This window comes from Dipodomys spectabilis, unplaced genomic scaffold (genome assembly GCF_019054845.1).
Source record: "Dipodomys spectabilis isolate Male_0828 unplaced genomic scaffold, ASM1905484v1 ptg000019l, whole genome shotgun sequence".
NCBI classification, from domain to species: Eukaryota; Metazoa; Chordata; class Mammalia; order Rodentia; family Heteromyidae; genus Dipodomys; species Dipodomys spectabilis.
Window position 1 is genome coordinate 1,035,217 of NW_024870696.1, and position 26,769 is coordinate 1,061,985.

Consider the following 26,769-nt stretch of genomic DNA (forward strand, 5'->3'; position numbering starts at 1 on the left):
ATAATTTATTATAATTTTAATAAATTATAAGTTTTATAATTTATTATTATTATTATTCATTCATCCAATTTATGTATCAATAAATACATGCATGAATTGGATGAATGAATAATAATAATCATCTGAGGACTCCCACCTCAGTTTGCACAGGTGATAAGTTAATCAATGAGTCCACAGGTGGGTTTTTGGTCTACTAAAGCCCACTATGTAATCAGCACTCTTAACACCAGGAATGTTGCTGCCACAGAAGGCTTTCTAAGCTTTTCTAAAGGTGAACATTGGAGGGTTGACATAAATTGGAGGATGGTGTTGACATAAATTGGAGGATGGTGCAGAAGAAGTGTGCAGAAAGGTTTTATTTTTTAAATTTGTAAGTTTTAAGAAAAAGTACATTTACATAAGTAAGAGGAAAGCCCTAAAATAGAGAAACTATCAGGAGAGGGCCTTAAAGGGGAGTCCAGAAAGGTTTTGAAGATGGAGGCTCTGGGGAGAAGTTGGGGGAAAGGCGGAGTGAACGAGGCGCCTGTCCCAGCCCAGCCCACTGTGCTTTAATTAGGGAAACAGTGCCAGCTACTCAGGAGGCTGAGAGCTGAGGATCCTGGTTCCAAGCTAGCCCCAACAAAAAAGAGTCTGTAAGACTTATCTCCAATTAACCAGCAAAAAGCCTGAAGTAGAACTATGGCTTAATGGTACAGTCCAAACCTTGAGTAAAAAAATCAAGGGGCAGCACAGCACCCAGGCCCTGAGTTCAGGTCAGCACACACTCACAATTCACTTTAAGAAGTGAATTATGTGCTGGGCTCACAGCTGTAATCCCAGCTAGGCAGAAGAGTTCATTAAACTCCATTTCCAGGGCTGGGAAGTTGGCTCAGTGGTAGAGTGCTTCTAGCCTTGAACTGAAGAACTGAGGGACAGCGTCCAGGCCCAGAGTTCAGCCCCCATGACCAACAAAAATAAATAAATAAACAAACAAACTCCATCTCCAAAATAACTAGCAAAAATTAAGGCTGAGGGTTTGGCTCTAGTAGTAGAGTGTCAGCTTAGCAAATGCAAGGCACTGAATTCAAACCCTAGTAATTCAAAAATAGAAGAAAAGAAAGGAAGAAAGAAAGAAAAGAAAGAAAAAAGGGAAGGAAGGAAGGAAGGAAGAAAGGAAGAAAGGAAGGAAGGAAGAAAGGAAGGAAGGAAGGAAGAAAGGAGGGAAGGAAGGACTTAATTATGGCAAGGTCCCCTGAAATGGAAGTGTTGGTCAGAAGCATGCTGCTGCTTTTGGTGGCTCATTCTACCATAGGAGGAATTTGACTAGTGACCAGCCCATGCAAAATGGTTTACAAGACCCATTCTCAGCTGGGTGCCAGTGGCTCATGCCTATAATCCTAGCTACTCAGGAGGCTGAGATCTGAGAATCGTGGTTCAAAGCCAGCCCAGGCAGGAAAGTCTGGGAGACTCTTATCTCCAATTAACCACCAGAAGAAAACAGAAGTGGTGCTGTGGCTCAAGTGGTAAAGCACTCGTGTTGAGCTGAAGAGCTCAGGGACAGTGTCCAGGCCCAGAGTTTAAGCCCCACAGACAACAAAAACAAACAAACAAAAATAAAAGACCCATTCTCAACAACTAGATGGCTGCTTTGGCATACATCTGTCATCTAGCTATGATAGGAGATGAAAAATAGGAGGATCATGGTCCAAACGTGTGGCTAGGCAGGAATAAGAATTTATATAAAAAATAACCACTGGGAACAAAGGGGCTGGAGGCATGGTTCAGCAGTAGAGTCCCTGCCTAGGCCCTACCATACAATGTCATTTAAAACATTGCTTAGGCAGGCAGGAGGGCAAAAATGAATTACACTTCATTCCTGTTAGAGGGTTGAAAGTTTAAACAAGTAAGAATACAGAGGGTAAATGTTACACACAGTTAGTGGAGAGTAACATTTAAATCTATTTTTTGAAAAGCAATGGAAAAAATCCATTAGCATGGGAAAGAAATATATCATTAGGCCTAGGAACCTACCCCATTGAAGCAAAAGCATTATGACAGGAGAATGTGTGTAGACGGCTGCTTATGGAAACTTTGCTCGTGGTACCAGAAATGTTGGGATTGTTACAAAGAACAATTTAGAATTAGAATAGTTACCCTAGAAATGAGTTCATGAAGCATTTTTGAATGAGAAAATAGGTAAGTAAGTAATATAACAAATAGAATCCTGTTTTTCTGAAAGCAAACAATGTAAAAAAATAATCTAATTGTGTATGCTTTCTATGCTATATAAGCAGAGAAAAACATGTTAACAATAGTTAGATTGGAGGCGGGTGGTGTTGGGACAGCAATTCTCAAGAAAAACAAAAAACAGTTTCAATAAGAAACTTCAAAATATTTATGAAATGATCCTGTTTTATACCATTATATATGTATGTATGTATGCATAAAATAATGAGAAAGGGACAGCATCATTTATTATATGTTTTTTAAAGGCCTAAGAGTTTATGTAAGCTGACAGCAGTAGCTCACCTCAGTAATGCCAGCCACATGGAAGGCAGAGATGGAAAGATCAAAGTTCAAGGCCAGCTCAGTCAAAAGTTAGTGAGGGAGCTGGGAATGTGGCTTAGTGGTAGATCATGCACACATGCATGAAGCCCTGGGTTTGATTCCTCAATACCTAATAAGCAGAAAAAGGCAGAAGTAGTGCTGTGGCTCAAGTGGTTAAATCCTAGTCTTGAGCAAAAGAAGGTCAGGGACAGTGCCCAGACCAAGCCCCAGGAGTGGCATAAATAAATAAATCAATAGTTAAATAGATAGATAGATAAAGTTAGTGAGATTCTATCTCAAAGTACAAGCTGAGTGTGGTGGTATACACCTGAAATCTCAGTTATATGATATACACAAATAGGAGGACTGAGGTCAGAGGTTGACCCTGGGCAAAAATCAAGAGATCTTAGCTAATAAATAACTAGGTGAAAAAAATGATATTGGTATGGCTTAAGTGTTAGAGCACCTGCCTAACAAGTGCAAGGCTCTGAATTTGAACCCCAGCTCTAAGAAGAAAGAGAAAGATTCCCAACACAAATAAATGGTAAATGTTTAAGAAACTGTGAATTCTAGTTGCACTGATTTGATCATTACATACTGCATACACGTATCATATTACATTCATAAATTTCTACAGTCATGACATGCCCATTGATGAGAATAAGAGTTTCTAGTGACATAAGAAAGATAGAAAGATGGAAGGAAGGGAAGGAGTTAAGGAGAGGGAAAGAAGGAAGGAAATAAAGAAGAAAAGGAGGAAGGAAGGGATGAAAGGAAGGAGGAAGGAAGAAAAGCGAGGAGTGAAGGAATGAGGAAGAAAGGGAGGAAGGAAAACAGGAAGGAAGGAGGGGAAGAAGGGAAGGAAAGAAGGAAGGAAAGAAAGTAGAAGAAAAGGAAGGAAAGAGAAAAGGAGGGAGGGAAGAAAGGAGAGAAGGAGGAAGGAAGGAGGGAGGGAGACAGGAAGGAAGGAAGGAATAGGAGGAAAGAAGGGGAGGAAGGAATCAAGGAAGGAAGAACAGAGAGGAAGGAAGAAAAGAAGGAAAGAGAGAGGAAGGAAAATGAAGGAGGAGAAGGAAGGAGGGAGAAAGGAAGGAGAGGGAGGGAGGAAAAGGAAGGAAAGAAGTGGAGGGAGAAAAGAAGGAAAAAAAGAGAGAAGAAAGAGGAGGGAGGAGGAAGGAAGAGGAGGGAGAAAGGAGAGAAGGAAGAAGGGAAGGAAGTGAAAAAGGAAGGAGGAAGAAAATACAAGGCCCTCTGCTCCCCCGCCCATGCTCCTACCTCCCTCAGCAGCACGCTGTCTTTGGTGGTGTGAAAGCTGTGGCTGAGTCCATCCACTTCCTTTTCGAAGAGTACGCGTACTTCACTGAACCCGGAGCTCACTGGCCCCATGAGCTCCTCCAGAATGGATGCCAGGAAAGGCTGCACGCTCTCCCCACAGCTCTTCTCCGCTGGCTGGGCCACCATTGCTGAGGTGCCAAAGAGACAGAAAGCCATGACTCAGGACTGAGTGGCACTGGAGCCCAGGCCAGGGCTGGATGATACCCCTGAAGCCATTTACCAGCCAAGGCAAGATCAAATGGACAAGGCAGCCCAACAACATGGGTGGTGGGCCAGCACTGAACCCATGCAAATGCACAGGATGGCCTGAGAATTGGAGGGAGCAGAATCTCCCTCCAGAAGCTTCCTTCTGCGCTGGGAAGACTGCATTTCTCTGCTTGGCTGCTAGGAACACACACACACCTCAGACAAAGAAGGAAATGCTGGTGACTCACCTATAGACCCTTCGCCATCATTAAATATGCAAGTCTATCTTCAGAATGCATACTCTATTATATCCTAATTCATTTCCCCAACAGCAACTACATTAATATTACTATTCCATCCTTTCCACTCTACCAAGAAACTTGAAAATAATCAAGTACAATTTCTCCCCCTCAGGACCTTGAGCTTTGTTGCACTTGTCCTACAATTCTACCACTTGAGTCATGCCTAGGTCAAATGTCACCCACTTGGGATAGCTTAATGCCCTGGACCCATGACCCAGCTTCCTGAATTGTGACCTGCAGGTGTTTCCTCATGGGCTCCATCCATTTCCTAGTCTCTAGAGGTGTACGTTCTGTCGCCTTTTGAAAGCAGTCTGCAGACTGACGAAGACAGAGAGACTGCAGTGGAGGACTGGGCTCTGAGCCTGATGGCCACAGGCTAGCAATTTCCTTCATCTCAGTCCCCATTTCCTACTTCATAGAATAGAGATCATAAGAGTAATTACTTCTTAGGGCTATGGAAGAAGTAGAGTTTACTATTTTCAAGATGCTGACAATGGCTGTGTACTGAGGAAGAGCTCATAACTATTGGTATTTATTTATCTATGGGTATTTATTGATTTGTCTAGCACTAAAACAATCTCCCCAGCAGGGGGCAGCCCACATTGAAGTTGACATGAGACCTCTACCCTTTTTGATCTGGTCTCTCAGGGCATTCATTGTGCTTTGTCTTCTGTCTGGTACCCATGACAGGTTTCATATCTTTTTCTGCCTGTAAGAGCAGACTGTCTCCTCTGAATCCTCACAGCCCTTACACTCAGCAGAATCAAAATAATGCTTACTGAATAAATAACTAATGGTGGAACAGAGCGAAAGATCAATCGATGGCTCTATGGAGAGATCACTACTTACCACTCCATAAGTGTTTTTCCAAATCCAAAAGACCTTTACCATGCAGCCTACAGGCCCCCTCCTTGTTTAAAAAGATTTGATCACTACCATCTTTCAGGATTTATTTTAGTAAACTACTATGAGTTGAGGGCAGAGTCATTTTCTATCATACAAGTACACATGGGACCTTCAGACAGGCAAGAGAGAATGATTTCATGCCAGCTGGGAAAAGGGCAATAATAAGACCCCTGAGCCTGACAATGTTGGTGGTGTTGGTGGGTTTAGGTTGTACATGTTTTTCAACATGTAGTTAGCTTTAGATGAATTGTGCTTACAAAGACATGAGCCCTAGATAACACCAAACAGAGAGCACTGGGAAGTTAAATTTCCACTTGGCTTTGGAAGGCACTATATGAACAAGTAAGCCCAGGCAAATAGACACCACGGCTCACATCAATTAAACCTTCTCTAATCTCTCAGTAGATCCATGGTAGGAGCCCTGAAGTGAGCTGAACTTCCATTCAAAGAGTGCCCATGTCACAGAGGATGATCTACCACACATTGTAGATTCACCATCCCCTGCAGGATATGAGCCCCAGGAGCACAGGACCCTGTGGGCGAACAGGAATAGGTGGTCCTAGTGCATTGTGGTTCCACCACTTGCCTCAGAAAACAATCAGTAACCACTTTATGATGAGTGAGGATCTGAGTACAGGCTATCTAAAATGACTTCTGATGAGCCCCCATGCTCTTCTGTGAACTGGCAATGGGTGTGCTGTTTATGGAGAGGCTGGATGGAATGGAGTTCCATCTTGGGTTCTATCTTGGCCTTGGGTTCTCTCCCAAGGCCATCTAAGTAAGGCCTATTGTCTGGAGCTAGGCAGACTTGATTTCTCTCAAGGAACACATAGAATAAATATTTGTGACTTTGTAATCCATAGGATCTCAGTTCCAGCTTCTCAATTCTGATGCTATATCCCCAAAGAAGCTAGAGATATTATGTCAGTCAACAAGCATGAATTCAGACTGGAGACCAAGGCAAATAGAACTGCCCAGGAATATATAACTGATTTCTGTTGGAGTTAGGGCTAGAAATCCAGACTTACAGACCCTAAGCCCACTGGTAGGCTTTCCTTTCAAAGAAAAATCCATTGTGCATTAATTCAACCTTTGGCTAATAGGCATTGTACTAGGTAGGCCTGAGTATACTTGAGTAAACCAGGGCGATGTGGCCCGGCTATTTGAGAGCTTGTAGCAGAGAAGAGGTGAACAGAGTCCATTACAATTTAATATTAAAAATTCTACACATGTCTATACATGGTAGTACATGAGTGTAATCTCAGCACTTAGAGTTGCAGTCTGGAGGATCACAAGTTCAAGGCCAGCCTAGACTACATAGGAAGACCGTGATGCCCTCCCTGAACTGTCCCACAGCAGGAGATACATAGATTGGATAAATATACACAGGTGTCATGAGGCCAGAAGCAAAGTTTTCTTCACCTGTGTCCGTGAATCTCCCATGGCAAGGTCTAGACTCTAACAGTACCTAGCGCATATTGTGACCTCCTCCCATTTTCCTCAGCTTATTCTTAGAAGCCATGAATCATCTGATATCCGTAGCATGGGGGTTCTAAGATCCACTTGCTCCTGCCTTCCACTCCAAATTCCAACATCCAAGGAAGCTCAAGTTCCTAGTATACAATGGGGTGGAATTCACACATGACCAATTCCAGCTGTATGCTTCATATATTTTAAAGTCATCTCTAGGTACTTATAATACTGAATACAAAGCAAATGCTGTGCAAAGAGTTTAACTGTGTGACTTGGGAAACCATGACAAAAACAGAAGCACGGACGTGTTCAGTGCAATTCTTTCAAGAAGTTCTTCACAGTGGTTAGTGGCGTGCACAGAAGTGGGGCTCCACCTATCCAAAGGGCCAACCGTAGCCAAAAGGATGTGTGAATCTCTCCACAGGTAGCTTATTTCATTAGCAGGAACGTGGAGGGAGCATGCTCACCAACCTTTGATCTTTCCAGTTAGGAAGTTCTTTGAGTTCACAATCTGATCCATGTCCGAGCGGATGGTTCCTTCCAGACCCTTGGTCAGAGCTCTGCACTCTTCCTTCAACGCACTTAGTCCTTCTGAAACTTGGTGCTGAACCAAGTTGTAGGCCTCTTCCAGGAGCTGCGACAGAGAATAGCAGGTGAATCATGGCTTGTAGTGTATAAGTGCTTGAGAGTCAGGTAGGAGTGGGAGGAGAAGAGCCATTCCAAACTCTCTGGATGTAAACAAAACTGCTCACACATTCAATTTTTTCTTTGAAAGTTCAAGTCTGTTTGGATGAGCTCTTATGTAAGTTATGATTGAGCAGTCTTTAAGAAAGCAAGTCTCCAACTAAGGAAGGGATTCTTTCAAAACAACCTAAAATGCCCTAAGAGGGAAGGGAGACGTACTTATTTGTTTGTTTTTGCTAGTAGTGGCTTTACCTCAGGGCCTAGTAATCTTATTTAGGTTTTTTGCTCAAGGCTGGAACCCTATCACTTGAGCCAAACTTCAAATTCTGGCTTTTAAAATTTTTTTTGGCTAGTGATGGGACTTGAATTCAGGGCCTTGGGTGCTGGGCTTTTTCACTCAAGGCTAGCACTCTACCATCTTAAGCCACAATGCCACTTTCAGTTTTTAGGTAATTAACTGGAGGTAAGAATCTCACAGACTTTCCTGCCTGGGCTGGCTCAGAACTGTGAGCCTTGGATCTCAGCCTCAGGGTAGCTAGGGTTACAGGTGTGAGCCATCAGTGCCCGGATGACTTCTGGCTATTTGATGGTTAATTGGAGATAAGAATCTCTTAGATTTTTCCTGCCTGGTCAGGCTTTGAACCATGATTCTCAGATCTCAGCCTCCCTGAGTATCTAGGATTATAGGCCTGAGCCACACAGAGGAAATGTTCATTTTGCCTAATGTATTTACATGACTTACCCCAAACCAGGCTCTCTTCCTGTCATTCTTCTTCCCCTTCATCTTTGGCAGCAGATCTGTCTGGAGAGTTGGCAGAAGTTCCTCCATCACCAGGTTACTTAGGACCTACACAGTAAAAGGGGTGCCCAGAATTGGTCAGCTGGCAATGGCAAACCAGACTTATGATGGCTGTTTCTACACTTAGATTTATGAACTCCATTTTGTGTGTGTGTGTGCACACACACACATGCAAGTGCATGTGCTGGTTCAAGGGATTGAACCCATAGCCTCACACATGCTAAGTAGCCTAGGTTAATCATCATCATCATCATCTTGGTTCTAAGGTCACAGAAATATCAACTAAGAAAATCTGGAGAGCAAGCATTCTTTTTGTTGTTGTTGTTGGTCATGGGGCCTGAACTCTGGGCCTGGGCACTGTCCCTCAGCTCTTCAGCTCAAGGCTACCACTCTACCACTTGAGCCACAGCACCATTTCCAGGTTTTTCTGCTTATGTGGTGCTGAGGAATCGAACCCAGGGCCTCATGCATGCAAGGCAAGCACTCTACCACTGAGCCATCTTCCCAGCCCAAGAGCAAGCATTCTTACAAGGAGCAGAAAGATCTGCTGACATTCTCCACTGCTGGGAAGAATAAATTCCTCAAAGTCAAACTTCTTATACTCAAACTAGAAGAGCCCAGTGCACTTAGGATGAGAGGGAAGATTTCAACCATTGAAAAGGACGTTCTCTGGCAACACTGAGATGGGTCAGGCTCGATCTGAGTGGCTGAGTCATAGTCTGTGCCCCCTTATCTTATCATTCTTCTTCAAGCCCCCTCAGGATCTAGGTGTTTTTATTCTCTTTGCCCCTACTGCTTGCTAAACACCATCTCCACCTTCTCATGTTTCGAAAAGAGGAGCAAGATAGAGAGAAAGAGGAGAGAAACATTCATGCTCCAACCAAAGCCCATGTTCCATTGCATCCCCTGGCTTTAAGAAGCAAAGCTGAAGGGGATGCTGGAGGGGATAAAGTAGAGGCAAAAGTTGAGCTCCAGAAGCTCTGCAACATTGCTGGCTCAATCTGCTCCTCCAAAGACTGGGCTAAGCCTGAAAAGGACCCTGCAAAGAAGGGAGGGGCAAAAGAAGAGCTGACGCTGGAAGGGATGGAGCTACTCTAGAGGAAATGGTCATTCCAAAACAGAGTAGGCACAGAAAGCTGAATGGGCTGGAGACGCCAACTGATATATGAGGAGGGAGGTGGGGCGGTTGTGGGTTTTTGTTTCATTTTGGTGCCAATACTTGGGCTTCAATTCAGGACCTCTGGCTTTTTTTTGCTCAAGGCTGGTGCTTTACCATGTGAACCACACTTCCACTTCTGGCTTTTTGGTGGTTAACTGGAGATAAGGTTCCCAGACTTTCCTGCTTGGATTGCCTTTGAATTGCAATCCAGACATCTCAGCCTCTTGAGTAGGTAGGATTAAAGAAGTGAGCCACTGACATCTAACATGTGTGCATTTGGGGTGACCACGTGTTTCCGGTGACTGTAAGCTTGTATTATTTTTTATTAAGTTTTACAAAAATGGAGACATTTTCTGGGCGCGGGAGTATATGCCTGAGACAGGGGACAACTGTGAGTTCCATCTAGACCTGTCACAAAACACACCCACACCAGACTATTGGTGTGTGTTTAAGCTATATTGTTAGCATGAGAATATTTCATTGTTGAAAGGGGAAGGAGCACATGTCACTAATAAAAGTTGCCACAGCTGGCTTGCTCTGGGGAAAACGCCTGTCTTTTGTTTGGAGGGATTTCCTCTTGGTTCCTAGGAGGAGGGATTTCCTGGCAATGACACAAAGCCACCTGGGCTCAAAGGGCTGGGGAGAGCATAAACTAAAGGTTGCTCTTACATTCTCCTCTCCCTATCTGCCTTCAGCATAGACTTAACTTTTGAAAGGAAGAGACCTAACAGGTCTTAGGGTCCACCTAAAAAAGTGGTTAGCAATGTGTCAGGTCCTCTGGATCTTCCAGTGATAACTCTAGGCTGTGTTCCTCATGAATGGAATGGTTCCTTGTCTAGCCTGCGAGTCTACAAGTGGATGATTCTGCTACTTCCCTGCCCTTTCTTCAGAGCCAAGGTTAACAGTGACGAAACAACACACTTGATTTGGAATGCCAAACTTCACTCTAAACTTAATGAAAGCACCATTAGGTTATACGGTGGCTTTCTGATTTGGATGGTCCACTGAAAGAAGGCGTGTTAAGCAGGACACAGCATAAGTGGGTCCCATCTGTAATCCTAGCTACTGAGGAGGGTAAGGAGAGTGACTCAAAGCCAGACCATGCAGGACTATTTATGTGGTGTTGAGGAATCTAAACCAGGGCTCATGTATGCCAGGCAAGCACTCTACCACTGAGCCACCTTCTCAGCCCCTGTTTCTAGATATTTCTTAAAATGTTGCTTGGATAGGTGAATGTTTCTACGCATCTGCACAGTTATCTCCACGCTCACTCATGACAACCTCCCTCACCCCTGGCTCCTTCCTTTTTATCCCTGCACCCTGACAGGGCAAGCTGTGCTGTTCAGATTCACTTTTATCATGAGTCTTTTGAAAGCTCAGGTTTAAACCACAGGTTCCAGATTAAGATGTAGTGTTGAGCATGGAAAGAAGCAGAAAAGGAACGACTCACTCGGGGCAGCTGTTCTGTAAAGTTGAAATAATATTTATCCAACATAACTGACCTCCTCCCTCTCACTTCTCACAGACATCTACATAGTCCACTTTGGGAATGAAGGAAGATTTTACTCAGAGGTCACTGGTCAGCCTCACACTGGTGGAAAACCTCATGAGATCATTAGATGGTGCCTCTCGCTAGGGTGTTACAGTAGGGTGTCGTGCTCTAGCTGAACTGAACAGGACCACGCCCAGGGAGAAAGAAGCCCAGGCAGAGGAGATAAACTGTCCAGGCCAACTGCGCCTGAGAGGAATTGCTCCCATTAGGGCAGTAAGCCAAACTTCTGTCACCTTGTAAACTTGCCTTGTGACATTGAAGATGGTAACAAGAGGATTTTTCACTGCTGGTAATTCATTAGTGGCACTGTGTTTTCCTTCCCTTCTTTCCCCTCCCCTCCCCTTCCCTTTCCCTCTTCCCTTCTTTTCTCTTCCCTTCTTTTCCCTTCCCTTCCCTTCCTTTCCTTTCCCTTTCTTTTTCTTGATTGCTCCTTTGCTAGGCAGGCATTCTACCACTTGAGTCACACTTCTAGATATTTTCCCGTTGATTACTTTTGAGCTACACCCCAAGCCCCTTTAGAAAACCTGGACTGCAATCCTCCCACTTGCATTTCCCAGTGTCACTAGTGATGAGGAGCTTGCACCATGTGCCTAGCCACTGGTTGAAATGAAGCCTGGAAACCTTTTTTGCCCCAGGTAGCCTCCAACTGAACAAGTCCTCTGATCTCTGCCTCCCAGGTAACTAAGTCACAGACTTGAGCCAGTCTCCCTGCTTTTCCACTCTCTGGGGCAGTTAAGAAATGAACATTTTCTAGGGTTTAAGAAAAATATGACATGTGCAAAGTCCTGGAAATCAGGAGGTCTTGTAGTTACAGTGAGTAGTTAGTTACTCCTCTGTGGGCCCCATCCTACTTTAGTGGGGGTAAGTTCTTGTTTGAAAGACATCTGCAGAAGAGTAGCCCTAGTGTAGCATGATGAGCAGGGAGCTAAGGGGGTGGGGAGGTGGAGACTGAAGATGGAGCTGACCATCAGTGGGAAACACTATTCTGGTTGAAAAGCATGAAGCTCAAGAATGATAAAAATTATCCTAATTTGTCCTTTTGCAGAGATTGGTTTTAATTTGAACAAGAGTGTGAACAGATCAAGTTATAGACAAAGGCCAAAGGAAAAGAATGTTCCATTTGGGTGGGCTTACAGTTTTCTTTTAGTCTTTCCCACACAATGTTCCAAGAAAGTTGGTTCTGTGTTAGATGTAGGGAACTGCAAAGGGATCATGCCGGGAGGGAGTGGGAGAGGGGAGAGAGAGCAGAGATCAGAAGCGGGTGGGCTGTTGCAAAGCTGGTGAACTTGGTGGGGATTAGGGATAGCCCTGGAGCTGGCAAAGCTAAAACCCACCATTTTCCTTTCCTCTCCTCCCTTCTCCTATGTGCGGCCCATTCTGGGATTTCTTATCCTGGCCAGCTCTGCATAGCAAGGTCCTAACCCCTTGGGCTTTTCTAGAGAAAAAAGGCTAATGAAATAACAAATCATAATAATGAGGAGTTCTCTAACCACCTCCTCATAAAACAGGATTCACTGAGTTTTACCATAAGAGACTTAAAAATGCAATCTTGTTGTTTAAAAAGATAGAGGCTGGGCACTGGTGACTCATGTCTATGATCCTAGCTAGCCAAGAGGCTTAGATCTGAAGATCGAAGTCTGAAGCTAGCCCAGGCAGAAGAGTCTAGGAGCCTTTTTATTTCCAATGAACCAGCATAAAGCAGTAGGAGAGGTGTAGCTCAAGTGGTAGGTAGCACTTGAGTGAAAAAGCCAAGGGAGAGCCTAGGCTGTGAGTTCAAGCCCCGGCCTCCCAATTTAAAAACTATAAAGGAAAATGGAATATATTGGGCAAACGTAGCAGCTGGCATGTGAAAATGTTCAAATTTCATTCAGCTACAAAGAACCAAACTAGAGCCCTATCACACTTCCTTGCAGACCTGGAGCTGAAGGTGGGGCCCAGGGAAGCTGCCTGTTTGGTAAGGCAGCTCCCATGTTATATCCTTGTGGTATTGATGGGCTGTGGGTAGAGCAATCTATTTGCAGAGGGCCACACTAGAACTCCTTGCCAGAAGACAATTCTAGAATGTATGGACAAGACTCAGACATGTGGGAATTTTTCTTTTTCTTATCTTGAACCACTCAGCTCTGTGGGAATTATGAGCTGTTCTCTTGCCCATCTGGCTAATTTAAAGGCAGATAATAAATACACCAAATAACTGCAGAGACTTTACATTTTTGCAGATTGCTTTCTCTCATGATCTCATTTCTATTGACAAGGAGAAAATATGTTGATGTTTTTACTGGTGTACAAATATTTCCACCTTAACAGTCTGCCAGGCAGGCTATTCTGACATACTGCTTTGTTTGGATCCTTGCTTAAAATAAGTATGGGGCTTGCCACCATCAGTGTCTAAGTCACTGCTGTGCAAAGAAGAATGTAACAAGGATGAGAATCTACTGAGTTCAGGCTCCTGCTGTTCCCAATTCGACTCCTTTTATAAGTGGTAGAGTGAACTTTCATCTTCACTAGGCCCTGTACAGGAAAGTTCCAGAAGCCATTTATTTCTACCAGCTTCGCCAAGTTGGTTCAAAATGCATTTCTGTTATAGACTGGACTCTCTGCATATTCTTTCTCTTATCTAGGGGGAAAATAACCCTGAAACTTCCTTTTAGAGTCTCCACTTTAGGAGTCTATGATTCCACCAAAGATATCCAACTTCTGGGGTCATTTGATAACCATAGCTTTAACTGATCTCAGTTTGGCTTCCTGCATCCCTCCCCTCCCCCCATCCCGCCTCATCTAGAATCTTTTCACATAGAAAATTAGCTCTGCACTCTGATTGCTCTGCACCAGTGCCTGGCATATCCATAGATGTATACACCCATATATGTACATACTCTCCTCCTTGCACACTGGCTACTATCTCTGCATATCTGACCTGAGTGCAGTGGCAAGGAAGAGGTGAGTCACGTCGCACTCATGAGCTTCGAAGCACTGAATGCCTATCGGCCCCAAAGGGAAAAACAGAAAGAAAAGAAAACACTCACAAATAAAACTCAACACTCTCCACCTCCCACCCCAAAAGGATTTATGTGACTATTTTCAATAGCATTGAAAAACAGAATGTGAATTTACATAAGAATTCTAGTTTTTAAAAAAATCAAGCAAGTGGTACAGCTGAACTATAGGAGATAAATAAATGTGAAACGTCACCCATCCCCATGATTGGTGATCTGTACGTGTGTGTGCACACACATAATCACCAGTATGCATGCTGGTACTAGGGCTTAAACTCGGGGCCTGGGTGCCATCCCTTAGCTTTTATTCTTCTTCTTCCCCCCACCCCCAAGACTCTACACTCCATCCATCTACAGCTCCACTTCTGTTTTTTTTTTGTTGTTGTTGGCGGTAGGGGGAGGAAAGAGGGGGCGCGAGGTGGGGAGTTAATTGGAGATTAGTTTCATAGACTTTCTTGCCCAAGATGGCTTCAGATCTCAGCTTCCTGAGCAGCTAGGATTACAGGCATGAGCCATTTGTACCTGGCTCTCTATTGGTGATGATTTTTCCCTGCATCAGGAGGCAGAAGACACCATCTCCTTGGTCATTTGGCCAGTAAACAAGTAGTGCAGAAACCATCACAGGAGAGGTACCCTCCTGTCTCAGCCTTGCCCATTTCTGCATCACTGGCACCTAGCACAGTGCTGGGTATGTGATGCATGCTCCTTACTGAATGAATAATGCCAGAAGTCACTCAGCTAAAATGGAAATCATAGTAACTGTCTTCTACAACCCAATAAAACTGTTAAGACAAATGTAAATAGGATCAAACAATTTGAAGTATCACAATAAAGCAATTTAAAGCTGATTTTTTAAAGAACAGTTTAATATTAAATATATTGCTAGTTAATATGCCTGTCAGCATCAAATCTCTTTCTATGTCATGGTTTTTCTTTTGTGTGTAAGTACTGTAAGCTTTTAGTGCTCTCAAATTTAATCGGAGGTAAGAGTCGACAGATTTTTCCACTGGGCTGGCTTTGAACAATGATCTTTAGATCTCAGCCTCCCGAGTAGCTAGGATTACAGGCACGAGTTACAGGCACCCAGCAGTACTTTCATAGGGTTTGAACTCTGGGCCTGAGTGCTGTCTCTCAGCTCTTCAGCTCAAGGCTAGCACTCTACCAGTTGAGCCACAGTAACACTTCCGGTTTTCTGGTGGTTAATTGTAGATAAGAGTCTCCCAGACTTTCCTGCCCAGGATGGCTTTGAACCTCAATCCTCATATCTCAGCCTCCTGAATATCTATGATTACAGGCGTGAGCCACTGGTGCCCAGCTTAGCACTACTCTTAAATTTATAAATAGATGTACTTCTCTAATGTATCAGAAATAAAGAATTAGCTAGAGTTCTGAAATAAGTTTCAGTTTGGAAAATAAGTGGGTTTAGAATCCAGAGAGAGGTGGAGAAGAGGAGGGAGAGGAAGAGAGAAGATGGAAACTCTGGTTCATATGGCAAAGTAATAAAGATCTACTCCATCCTCATGAGAAAAGTTTTAGCTCTTTATGCTTAATGAACTTTCAGAAGCCAAAGCACCATCTGGCATCTTCCAAATATTTCCTCAACAAATTTCAGCAGCCCCTCCCCCAACAGGCATTCTGGAAATTATGTCCAGAAAAATAAAAAAAAGAATAGCATTCCTGGACTTGATGTTTCGAACAGGAGGAAGCTTGCACTATTTGGAGCAGCCACTTGGTTGGTGACAACATGGAGATAGGGTCACAGCACGAAACAGCAGAGATTCGTGACACCACCCTGAGCCAAAGTCCACTGAGGTTTAGGCCATGACTGGCAGTACACCAGGGAAAATACAATGGATCTCAATGGATAGAAGAAGAAAAGTGAAACAAAAAATAGAGAAGCTTGGCCAGTGCCTTCTGTATGTTTCCATCCATCCCTTCTTTTATTTATCACTTCAGAAGAACAGATGCAGCAGGGTGGCAGTCGCTCATACTGATCATCCTAGCTACTCAGGAGGCTGAGATTTAAGGATCATAGTTCACAGCCAGCCTGAACAGACAAATACTTGAAACAACCAGTCAAAAGACTGTGAATGGAAGTCTAGTTCAAGAGATAGAGCGCCAGCTTTGATCGAAAAAGCTCCTCAATATGGTACCTGACAAATAATTCTCCAGCATCTCACTCAATTCTCATGACCTTGCAATGTAAATATTTTTATTTCTGTTTTTTTTTCTAGAGGAGTAATCTAAGACTAAAAGAGATTAAGAACTTCTTTCAAGACATAAATGTAAGTGTGATCGCCTTGAGGTCCCACCTCATAACCCTGCATATCCCAACTTGCTCTAGTTCTAATGGTCATTTGAAAGAATATGTCTTTATAGAAGACACAGGATAGTTCTGCTCACTAACATTGCAGTGTTTCAATCTGGTGATTTTATTGGGTGGGAGTGGGTGGGCAGATGGTATTGATGTTTGAGCTCAGGGCCTTCTGATTACAGGTAGTACTCTATCACTTGAGGCATACCTCCAGATTTTTGCTAGTTAATTGGAGATAAGTTGCCCAGACTGGCTTTGAACCATGATCTTGTGAGTAGTTAGGAGTATGGGTGTGAACCACCGTTGTTTGGTCAGTCTAGTGGTCTTTGTGATAGATAATAGCTCATGAAATGCTTCTACACAATTAGAGCAATCTTTGTAGAACCACGTCTTTCATTCTTGCAACTTGGGCTTGATCATTCACTGAAGTGATGCTGACCTTCCACACAGAGGATCTGAATTCTGAGTCCCCAACTTACCTGGATCTCACCCCCTGTGATCAAATCCCATGAGCCATAGTGCCCCTTCTCCTGCCGGAAGAATTGCACTGCTTCTAAAAATGCTTGGGCTTCAAATGTCATCTGCTTCATGTAATCTAAAGGAAAGAGGAAGCAGCTGTTAGAAAAGTTAAGTACACTGTTTCTTGGTTTTCTATGTTCTTCAAATATGGTAGGTCTTCTGTTGCAAAGAATAGAATTAAGAGAACCAGAAGAAGGTACTCAATTAAAGCTTATTTGCAGACAAGCAGCACTTCACTCCATTACCATCTGAGCTGACTGATACTATCAGATCCTGAGCATAGCAGTTTTAGTATCCTGTGAATGTCTTATAAATGCTTCCCATCTTCCTCCAGGCACACAGTGACTTTGTACCACCCACCCTAACACATCACCCATCCCAGTCATCCATAAACCCTCAGGAATAGAGAAAATATAACTCAAGGCATAGCATTTACAAGTGCTGAAACAGAATCCTTCTCAATGAGGCTACTAAGAAACCCAGAAGCTACATCTTCAAAACTGCAGAAGAGGAATTGACATTTCTTTTAGCCTGTACTGGGGCTTGAAGTCAGGGCCTTGGGCTCTCACCCAGATTGTTTTCATAGGGCTGGTGCTCTACTACCTGAGCCATGTCCCCAGTCCAGCATTTTGAAGATTAGAGAGAGACAGACTTTTCCTCCTGGGCTGGCTTTGAGCTGTGATCCTCCAGATCTCAGCTTTCTGAGTAGCTAGGATTACAGGCATGAGCCACCCGTACTCTACGGGAATGGACATTTCCAATATCAACATAGAGATGTGGTTAAAATAAAAAAGTCAGAAAAGGGACATGTCCCAGGAATTGTGATTTCAAACTGAAGTATTTTCTTCCTTGGGCTGGCAATTGATTTAGTGTTTAACTTGGAGGTTTGGAAACACCAAATGAAGGTCTTGCCACAGTAACACTGTCAGTAGTGCTCTTCCCATGAGGGACTGTGATGTGAGACTCAGTACACTAGGGACTCTGCCAGATGAGATGGAAACCGTAATGACTACACTGAGATTCAAGACTGACTTATGCGCACTCATTTCTAACAGCTGTTTTCATTTTCATTCCCACCTCAAGGAAACAAAGAGATGGAAAGGAAATGTAGCACTGTCTTTGGATGGAGTACATATGGCCAGACTCTCCAGCCAAGGAATGAAGTTTCAAATTCTTCATGTCTTTACAAGAAGCATAACTTCCCTTATTTCTTCCCCGGCTGGTTTTAGTAACAGGAGAAGATATTTTTAGTTCTATCCATTACCTTCTATATCTATATCAAACAACACGAGAACAACTCAAACAAATGGTGGCAGTGCCAAAGGCCTTGGGAAAAATAACTGATAGCAAATGTGAGGCCCTGAATTCAAACCCCAATACCCTAAAAAAAAAGAACAGGAAAAGAGATCAGATTTGGAGACAATGATGTGAGTGTCAGAGAGAAGACCATGAAGGAAGAGAATAAGGGCTAGAATAGTGATAGAGTAAAGCAGCTTATCAGAAGCAAATAAAAATATTAGGAATGGATCGAATGGATCACAAAAGAAACTGTAGTCATTGAATACTGGGTGTAATGGTTCATGCCTATAACCTCAGCTATGCAGAAGGAAGAATTATGGTCCTAAGCCAACCTGGGGGAAAAAAAGAGTGAGACCTATATGAAAAATAACCTAAAGCAAAAAGGGCTGGAGGTGTGGCTCAAGTGGCAGGATATCTGCCTAGCAAGCATAAGAAACTGAATTCAAACCCCAGTACTGCCAAAAACAAAATAAAAACCAAGAAATTATAGTAATTGAGCAACAGAATTTAAAATGAGAACTATCACTCACAGAAGGTCAATTTGAACTACTCCCTTTGTAGAGTGGAAGAAAAATCTAATTTACAGATTCACCATTAGATTTTCAGCTTATGAACTGCTTAAATAAAATGACTTACACAAAACATTGATAATGAGTCTGCCATGGAGTAAGTTGCCTTATGAATATTTGTTCTCATAATCATAAACAAAGCTCACTGGCAATTGCCACTTCATTCAGCAAATAAAGAACAAAGTTTGCCCTCTAAAAGACAAACTTACATGGCCACGGTAATCTGATCTTCATTTCTCTTAAACTGTTTGCAAAGGCTTTAGGAAACTCTCAGGATGTGCAGGTGTTTGAGAGAAACCAAATTCCCAGTGAGTTGATCAACTTCCTGCTATAGATCTCAAGAGAACAAATCTCAGGTTCATAACTGCCCTTTCTCCTGCCAAAAAGCAAATTGAGAGTTATGTTCAAAGGCTCCCAGAATCAGCCAAGGTTTCTAGTCTTTAGGTCCTGCTGTTGCTGACAGGACTGGGAAATGACAAATATCAGCAACAATTCTCCTTTTCCAACTATATATATATATATAGTTACTTGCTTAGCTGACGGTCACCCAGCTGGTGAGTGTCAGAGCCAAGAGTTGAAAACGTGGCTCTGGCATGCCACACACCACCTTGGCATTCATGCTTCCTAAAATCATCCATCCACTAAGAGAGTTGGAAGTGATCATAAAGGTCACCAGCTCCAAGATCTCCTTCTACCCTGGTATCCTTCAGACTCTCAGACAAACACTTGCTTGGCCTTGCTTAAATATTTGTAGGACAGAGAGCTCACAATTTAATGAAGTAATTCTTTCCGTCACTGACCTACTCTAATTACTTGAATTTTTTCCCCTCTATTGAGCCAAAATCTGTTCCTATAAACTCTCTCATTAATCTCATTTCTCCCTTTCAGAGCAAAATAGACTAAGTTTACTTCTTTTCCCTATGGTAATTCTATAAAACAGGCATCAGCTGAATATAAAGTATATACTTGCTTCCCTTCAACCATACTTTAAAAACCTCTTTCAGATCTCTTAAATTCGGCCTTCACTTTTCCTTCCGTCCCCAGAGACCCATTCTTATTTATCAACACCTTTCTTGAACTTGGCCCATAGGACTGGGTATTGTCTCACTAGCACAAATTATGTAAAATAGAATGGTTCTTTCCCTCTGATTTTTTTTTGGGGGGTCCGGTCGTGGGGCCTGAACTCTGGGCCTGGGCACTGTCCCTCAGCTCTTCAGCTCAAGGCTAGTGCTCTACCACTTGAGCCACAGCACCACTTCTGGCTTTTTTTCTTTTTGCTTACGTGGTGCTGAGGAATCAAGCCCAGGGCCTCATGCATGCAAGGCAAGCGCTCTACCACTGAGCCACCTTCCCAGTCCACCTTCCCTCTGATTTTAACCTCTCCTTAAAGAATATAGCCACATCATCCTGCTGACTCCTATCTTTGAGTCCAATAAAATCCCTAAACCTTTTTCATGTCAAACTCTTGCCAGTGGAAGCCTCTTTAACTTGTACTTTTTTCTTTTGACTTTGAAGGACAGATTTAACACTATCCCTATTAAATTACAACTTAACAGTGGTCAGTCAGCTCAGTCAGCCAATGCCTGCCAAACTGCTCTTTAAAACTGTGTCTCCTTTCACCTTTACTAACGTGGTAAGTTGGCTTCCTTTGTTTCTATCTGACTCACTGATAAAGAATTCACCAGAATTCACAGGCAAGGACTGAGCCCCAAGAAACTCTTAAGTGTGAGGAGACACGTGGGAGACACTGTGGCCATTCATTCAACCCTCACATCCCCAGAACAGGGAAATGTCTCGGAGTACACAGTTCTCCAGGTTTCTCGCTAGATCCTCCTCTGTACAGCTGCATGGAAAACTCACATCTGGGACAGATGATTAAGGATTCTGCAAGGGAAGGAAAGCTTCTTTGGGTCTCTTGGGGGAAGTCATTCAAGAGGCCAGCCAGAAGGCATCATTTTTTATTTTTTTCCACTTACACAAATTTATAGCTTGAGTGAGTCAACTGAACCGCCAGAGTTTGAGTGAGGCCTATGGAATCACTGTCAATTTTGACTCTGACTGCTGGGTCAAGCCTGGGTTTGGACGCTGCCTTGTTTTTTTATTTTATTGGTAAGCGGTGCCAAGCCATGATAGCTGATCTGCCTGGTGATTTGTGAGTTACATAACAGCATTACTCACTACACTGCTATGGCGGGTTCTTCCCACTGATAAATACTTCTAAACTGGCTTTAGCTTCAGTCCTCTAAGCCCTGTCTTTAGAAAGGCTTCAGTCAGGCTGACTGCCCTGGTGTTTTCTCCAGAACAAGGAGAAGATAGATGCACGTGCACAGTAAGGGTAGCAGCAGTGGCTGAGTAGGAACCCTGTCTTGTATAGTCCTAACAACCCCATGAGGTAAGAATTAACACTCCTACTTCACAAAGCATGAGGAAATAGTTTAACTAGCTGAGTTTGCACTTGGTCAAAGCAAAGGTTAACTAGCTGAGTTTGCATTTGGTCAAAGCAAAGTCTTCTCACCCTCAAATCCTATTATAACACTCTATGGTTCAGTTTCAAAGCTCTCTAATTTGAGATAATTTTAGATTCACTTGCTTTTGTAAAAAGTAACTCAGAGCCAGGCACAATGGCTCACATCCATAATCCTAGCTTCTTTGGAGCTAGAATGCCACTGCTGGAGCTAGGATTCAAGGTCAACCTCACCAAGATCTAGAGATCTCCATCTCAACTAATAGCAAGGCACAGTGGCACATGCTTGTTTTCCAGTAATGTGGGAAGCTGAAATAGGGAGGATCATGGTCCTCTCTAACTAATTAAAGTAGAAAGCACTTGGCTCCAGTGGTAGAGGCCCTGTCTAGCAAGTGCAAGATCTTTAATTCAAACCCAGTGACTAATCCCCCCAAAAGAGTAATATTGAGGGCTGGGAAGATGGCTTAGTGGTAGAGCGCTTGCCTTGCATGCCTGAGGCCCTGGGTTCGATTCTTCAGCACCACATAAGCAAAATGAAAAAAGGTGGAAGTGGCAGTGTGGCTCAAGTGGTAGAGCGCTAGCCTTGAGCTGAAGAGCTGAGAGACAGCGCCCAGGCCCAGAGTTCAGGCCCCATGACCGGAACTCCCCACCCTGAAAAAAAAAGGGTAATATTGAGATATTCAGGTGCCCTCCATCCAGTTTCCTCCCAAGAAAGCACCCTTCAACCCAATAACACAAAATCACCATCATGAAATTGACATTGATATAATCCAACCTTCTTATTCACATTTCACCAGTTGTACATAGACTCATTTCACTCCTCCATCCCTACCCCTCTCTCGCCTTAATTTACAAATTACTTTTTTTCTTTTCAGATTTTAAAACCATATATTTCCATTTGTGTGTTTGTGTGTGCATGCGTGTGTGTGTGTGTGTGTGTGTGTGTGTGTGTGTGTGTGTGTGTGCTAGTACTGGGGCTTGAACTCAGGGCTTTATGCTCTCACTCTTGGCTAGAACTCTACCACTTAACCCACACTTCTAGCCCTTATTCCAAATTTTCAACCATAGAGTAGAGGCTATCTAGCCAAGATCTTGTTTTATAATTGAGTTGCTTGAGAGGCAGACAGAATGTAACATGGTGTTACTAAAAATAAAAGAAAACAAATTTAAATTCCTCACTGGAATGAATAATGATTGGTGTTCATTCAAACAAATTGGTAATAAAAGTTCTAACTTTTTACTTTAGAACTTACTTGTGTATGAGTAGCTAAGAAAAAATTTATTACCTCACAAACAACCTAAACTAACACCGGGTAAAGAAAAAAAAACTGATAAATTGCAAGAGGTCCTTAAGCTATATATATATATATATATATATATATATATATATTGGGTCCAGTTGTGGCACCTGAAATCTGGGCCTGGGCACTGTCCCTCAGCTCTTCAGCTCAAGGCTGGCGCTCTACCACTTGAGCCACAGCGCCACTTCCGGCTTTTTTCTTTTTGCTTATGTGGTGCTGAGGAATCGAACCCAGGGCTTCAGGCATGCAAGGCAAGCACTCTACCACTGAGCCACCTTCCCAGCCCCTATATTTTCAAAATTATTATATTAAAATATTGATCTCCTGTCCAAGTCATATCTGTTCTTTTTTCAGTTAAGTAAGATATTTATTTTAGTTTTGCTTTTTTTTGTCAGCAGTGGGGTTTGAACTCAGGGCTTGGGCACTATCTGTGCGACTCTTATCTCCAATAATTACCAAAAAGTTGAGCTGTGACTCAAAGTGACAAAATAGTAGCCTTGAGCAAAAGAGCTCAGGGACAGTACCCAGGTCCTGAGTTCAAGTCCCAGGAGCACACACACCATTCAAAGGCTGTTTGTCAACAGAAAAGAGGATGTGGACTAGGAGTAGAAAAGGCAGACTGACTCATTTCCTTCAGATAAATACCAGTTTGGCAGATTAGGAGGCCATTAGAGACATCTTGTGTCTAGATTTTAGCAAGGCAATTATCAATGGTTTACATGATTTCAATTAACACACTAATGAAAAACTTTTGATTGGCTGATAATGCACACAAATAGAGCAAAATAGTTAAAGGGCTGAAGTTTTGATGTCATAGAGGGAGATCTGTATGGTATTATCTTTAAAATATTATCAATTTCTTGATAAAGGATATATACGTATGTGTGACAGTTATCAACTGTCATTTACCTACTATACAAAAAACCGAATTGACCTCTAAGGACGTAAAGCCAAAAACTATCAGGTTTTCAATTTTTAGTTCCTCAATGTCTATTGGATTACAGAATCAGGTTACAAAATAAAATGTAACATAGGTAATGAATCTAGCAGTCAGTCAAAAAAACACAACCACAAAAAATACCACCACATGCTAGGCATGCAGCAAAAGACACAATTTTGCACAAAGGTGCAAAATTAAAGGACTCTCTCCTCCTCAAAAAAAAAAAAAACAACCCACATTAAATGGGGTTTCAGATCTGTGCAAGTCAGAGCTATGACATACTTTCCACAAAGCAGGTGAGGTTGGACCTCAGAAATGTGGCCTCAAACAAGGACAATCATAGACAGATTCTGAGATTAGCTCTTGTGAGCTTGTCATTCCATTTTTACTGAGTGCCAGAATATGTTACAACCTTTTTTTTTTTTTTTTAACCAGTGCAGTGGCGCTTGAACTCAGCTTTCTTGGCTCATGGCTGGTACTCTACAACATGAACCATGACTCCAACCATACTTTTTGCTGACTAATTGAAGATGTAATCACAAGGACTTTTCTGCTGAGGCTGACTTTGAATCTTGATCTTCCAGGTCTCAAATTTCTAAATAGCTAGGATGACAGATGTGATCCACCAGTGTTGGCTCAAATGTTTTTAAGCAAAGAAGAAAAGGACATAGCTAATAAGCTAAACAGAAAGATTACAGAATGGAAGAAGACTTTTTACTAGCTATCTATCAGACAAAGGCCAAATATCCAAAATAGAGTTAGAACTCAAAAAATTGGACCCTCAAAAAATAAACTCTTAAACAACAACCCAATCAATAAGATTGAGTCAATGAGATTGATTTAGAGACACTTCTCAGAAGAAGTAAATATGGCTAATAGACTCATGAAAAAATGTTCAATATCTCTGTCCAAAAGGAAATGCAAATCAAAATAGCACTTCATCGGGGTTAGAATGGCCATTATCAATAAAACTAACAATAACAAATGCTGGCATGAATGTGGCCAAAAGGGAACATCATTACATTGTTGGTGGAAATGTAAACTTGTTCAACTTCTCTGAAAAACATTATGGAGAACCCTCAAAAAGCTAAACATAGAACTATTCTACAACCCAGCATTTCCACTCCTGGGCATTTATCCAATAAAGCACAAACAAGAATACACTAAAGCCACCATCATAATCATGTTTACTGCAACAATATTTACCATAGCTAAGACATAGAATTAGCCCAGATGCCCCTCAATGGACAAAATGGATCAAAAAAAATGTGTTATATACATACAATGGAATTCTACACTTCTATCAGAAAGAATGACATTGTATCATTTGTAAGGAAATGGAAAGACTTGGAAAAAATTATATTAAGTGAAGTAAGCCAGACCCAGAGAAGCACAGGTTGAATGGTTTCCCTCATTTTTGGGAACTAGAATGTGCCTATAAATCTACAAGTAAACACATTGGATGGCACCCAAACAGTTATAAATGACTTAACTGAAACATGACAGAATCTATGGAGAGCATAAACTGAATAATTCTTTAGAGAGACTAAGTCAAAGCCCAACAAAATGAGTACCAGGAAATGGGTACTCTTAGGGGAGAATGGTAGAAGAATGAATGGGGGAAATGAGCAGAACGCAGGCCAGAATGCATTGCATATGCCGCAGAACTAAGAAAAATAAGGGAAAGGGTAGGTTGAAGTGGGGTGAAGATGTTGAAGGGACAACACAGATTAATATGTGTTGTATGCATAGACTGGTTTGTTAAATGGCAAGAACTTCATTAGATAGCCTAAAAATTAAGGAGAGGGAAGGAAGGGGGTGGGTGAGATTATTGATCAAGAGACACTGTATTCATAGACTAGATTGCTCTACTAAATGGCAAACCCTTTATATACTACTTACAGAGAATAAAAACGTATCTAAAAATAAAGAAGAAACAGTGACGTTCTTCTGAATTTCACCAAGATAATGAAGAATCTTTCAGCCTTGGAAAGAAAAACCCAGAAAGAAGGCATCTTCATTTATTTGAAGATCAGAGGGTGAAAGAGCACATTTCCTCCTCATAGTTTCAGACCTTGGAGTCAGGACAGTGTGATCCAAAGAAGAGTGCAACACACTGTAACTCAATAGAAAGAACAGTACAGTGGAATTCTATGCCTCCATCAGAAAGAATGCCCCTCCCCCCCAGTTTGTTAAGAAATGGAAAGGACTTGGAAAAAATCATATTAAGTGAAGTAAGCCAGACCCAAAGAAATATAGGTCCCAGGGGTTCCCTCATTTGCAATTAGTATACATCTAGGATAATTTTATCAGATGAGCAGAAAAGCTCAAAAGCTATGTTTGTAGGACCATATAAAATGATGCTAAGTGAAATGAAACCCGAGATATGGACATAAGAGGTCTTGGTTGTTTCAAATGTACTGTGTGATTTTTTTTTTTTTTGTTTCCTTTGGATGTTCTTCTTCCTATGGTATATTCCCTGTTGTCACTGTACTTGATTTTGGTACCCTGCATCTTGTATATACATTTGTCTAATTTGGGTGGGGGGGGGGGGAAGAGGAATAACAAAATGCTGAAACAGAAACACAGGATGACCCATTGCAACTATGATACCCGCAAGACAGTATATTGGAAATGAACTTTACAACTTGCCGGGGGAGGGGAAGAGTAAGGGAAGTGGGAGAGGGAAGGGATAGTGGGAGAACAAAAGGGCAGGGGTAACAATGATTGACAAGAAATGTAGTCATTGCCTTACTCATGTAACTGCAACCCTCTGTACAGCATCTGTACAATAAAATAAAATTTAAAAAAATAGAAGGAGCACATGTCTTCTTTCTTTCTTTCATTTTTTTGTCAGTGTGGGGCTTGAACTCTGGACCTGTGTGCTGTCCCTGAGCTCTTCAGCTCCAGCTGAGCGCTCTACCACTTGAATCACAGCACCACTTCCAGTTTTCTGGTGGTTAATTGGAGATAAGAGTCTCATAGAGCTGAGAAGTTGGCTCAGTGGTAGAGTGCTTGCCTTGCATGCATGAGGCCCTGGGTTTGATTCCTCAGCACCACATAAGCAGAAAAAAGCCGGAAGTGGCACTGTGGCTCAAGTGGTAGGGAGCTAGCCTTGAGCTGAAGAGCTGAGGGACAGCACCCAGGCCCAGAGTTCAGGCCCCACAACAACAACAACAAAAAAGTCTCACAGACTTTCCTGCCTGGGCTAGCTTCGAACTGTGATCCTCAGATCTTAGCCTCCTGAGTAGCTAGGATTATAGGCTGAGCCACTGGTGCCCATCAAGGATCACATTTCTAACATCCAGGCTTATTTTAAAGTGAAATGGGTCCCCACTGGAAAGTCAAAAAAGTAGAGTCTGGGGCTGGGTTACCTTGTAGGAGGTGTATAGACTTACTCAAAGCTCTTTATTTATTGGTTCATGGTACCAAGTGCTTCTCCATA

General features: G+C 42.5%; 1 protein-coding gene across 1 annotated transcript in view; it reads right to left on the bottom strand.

Annotated features, from left to right (window-relative positions):
- Niban1 (niban apoptosis regulator 1) overlaps positions 1 to 26,769 on the bottom strand; it is a 148,314-nt gene that overhangs the window by 13,316 nt on the left and 108,229 nt on the right. Inside the window, exons 6-9 of the mRNA XM_042674546.1 lie at positions 16,712 to 16,827; positions 8,155 to 8,259; positions 7,200 to 7,362; positions 3,802 to 3,989 (exon numbers count right to left, since the gene is read on the bottom strand). Coding sequence (XP_042530480.1) covers positions 3,802 to 3,989; positions 7,200 to 7,362; positions 8,155 to 8,259; positions 16,712 to 16,827 — 572 coding nt within the window. The remainder of the gene's footprint in view (positions 1 to 3,801; positions 3,990 to 7,199; positions 7,363 to 8,154; positions 8,260 to 16,711; positions 16,828 to 26,769) is intronic.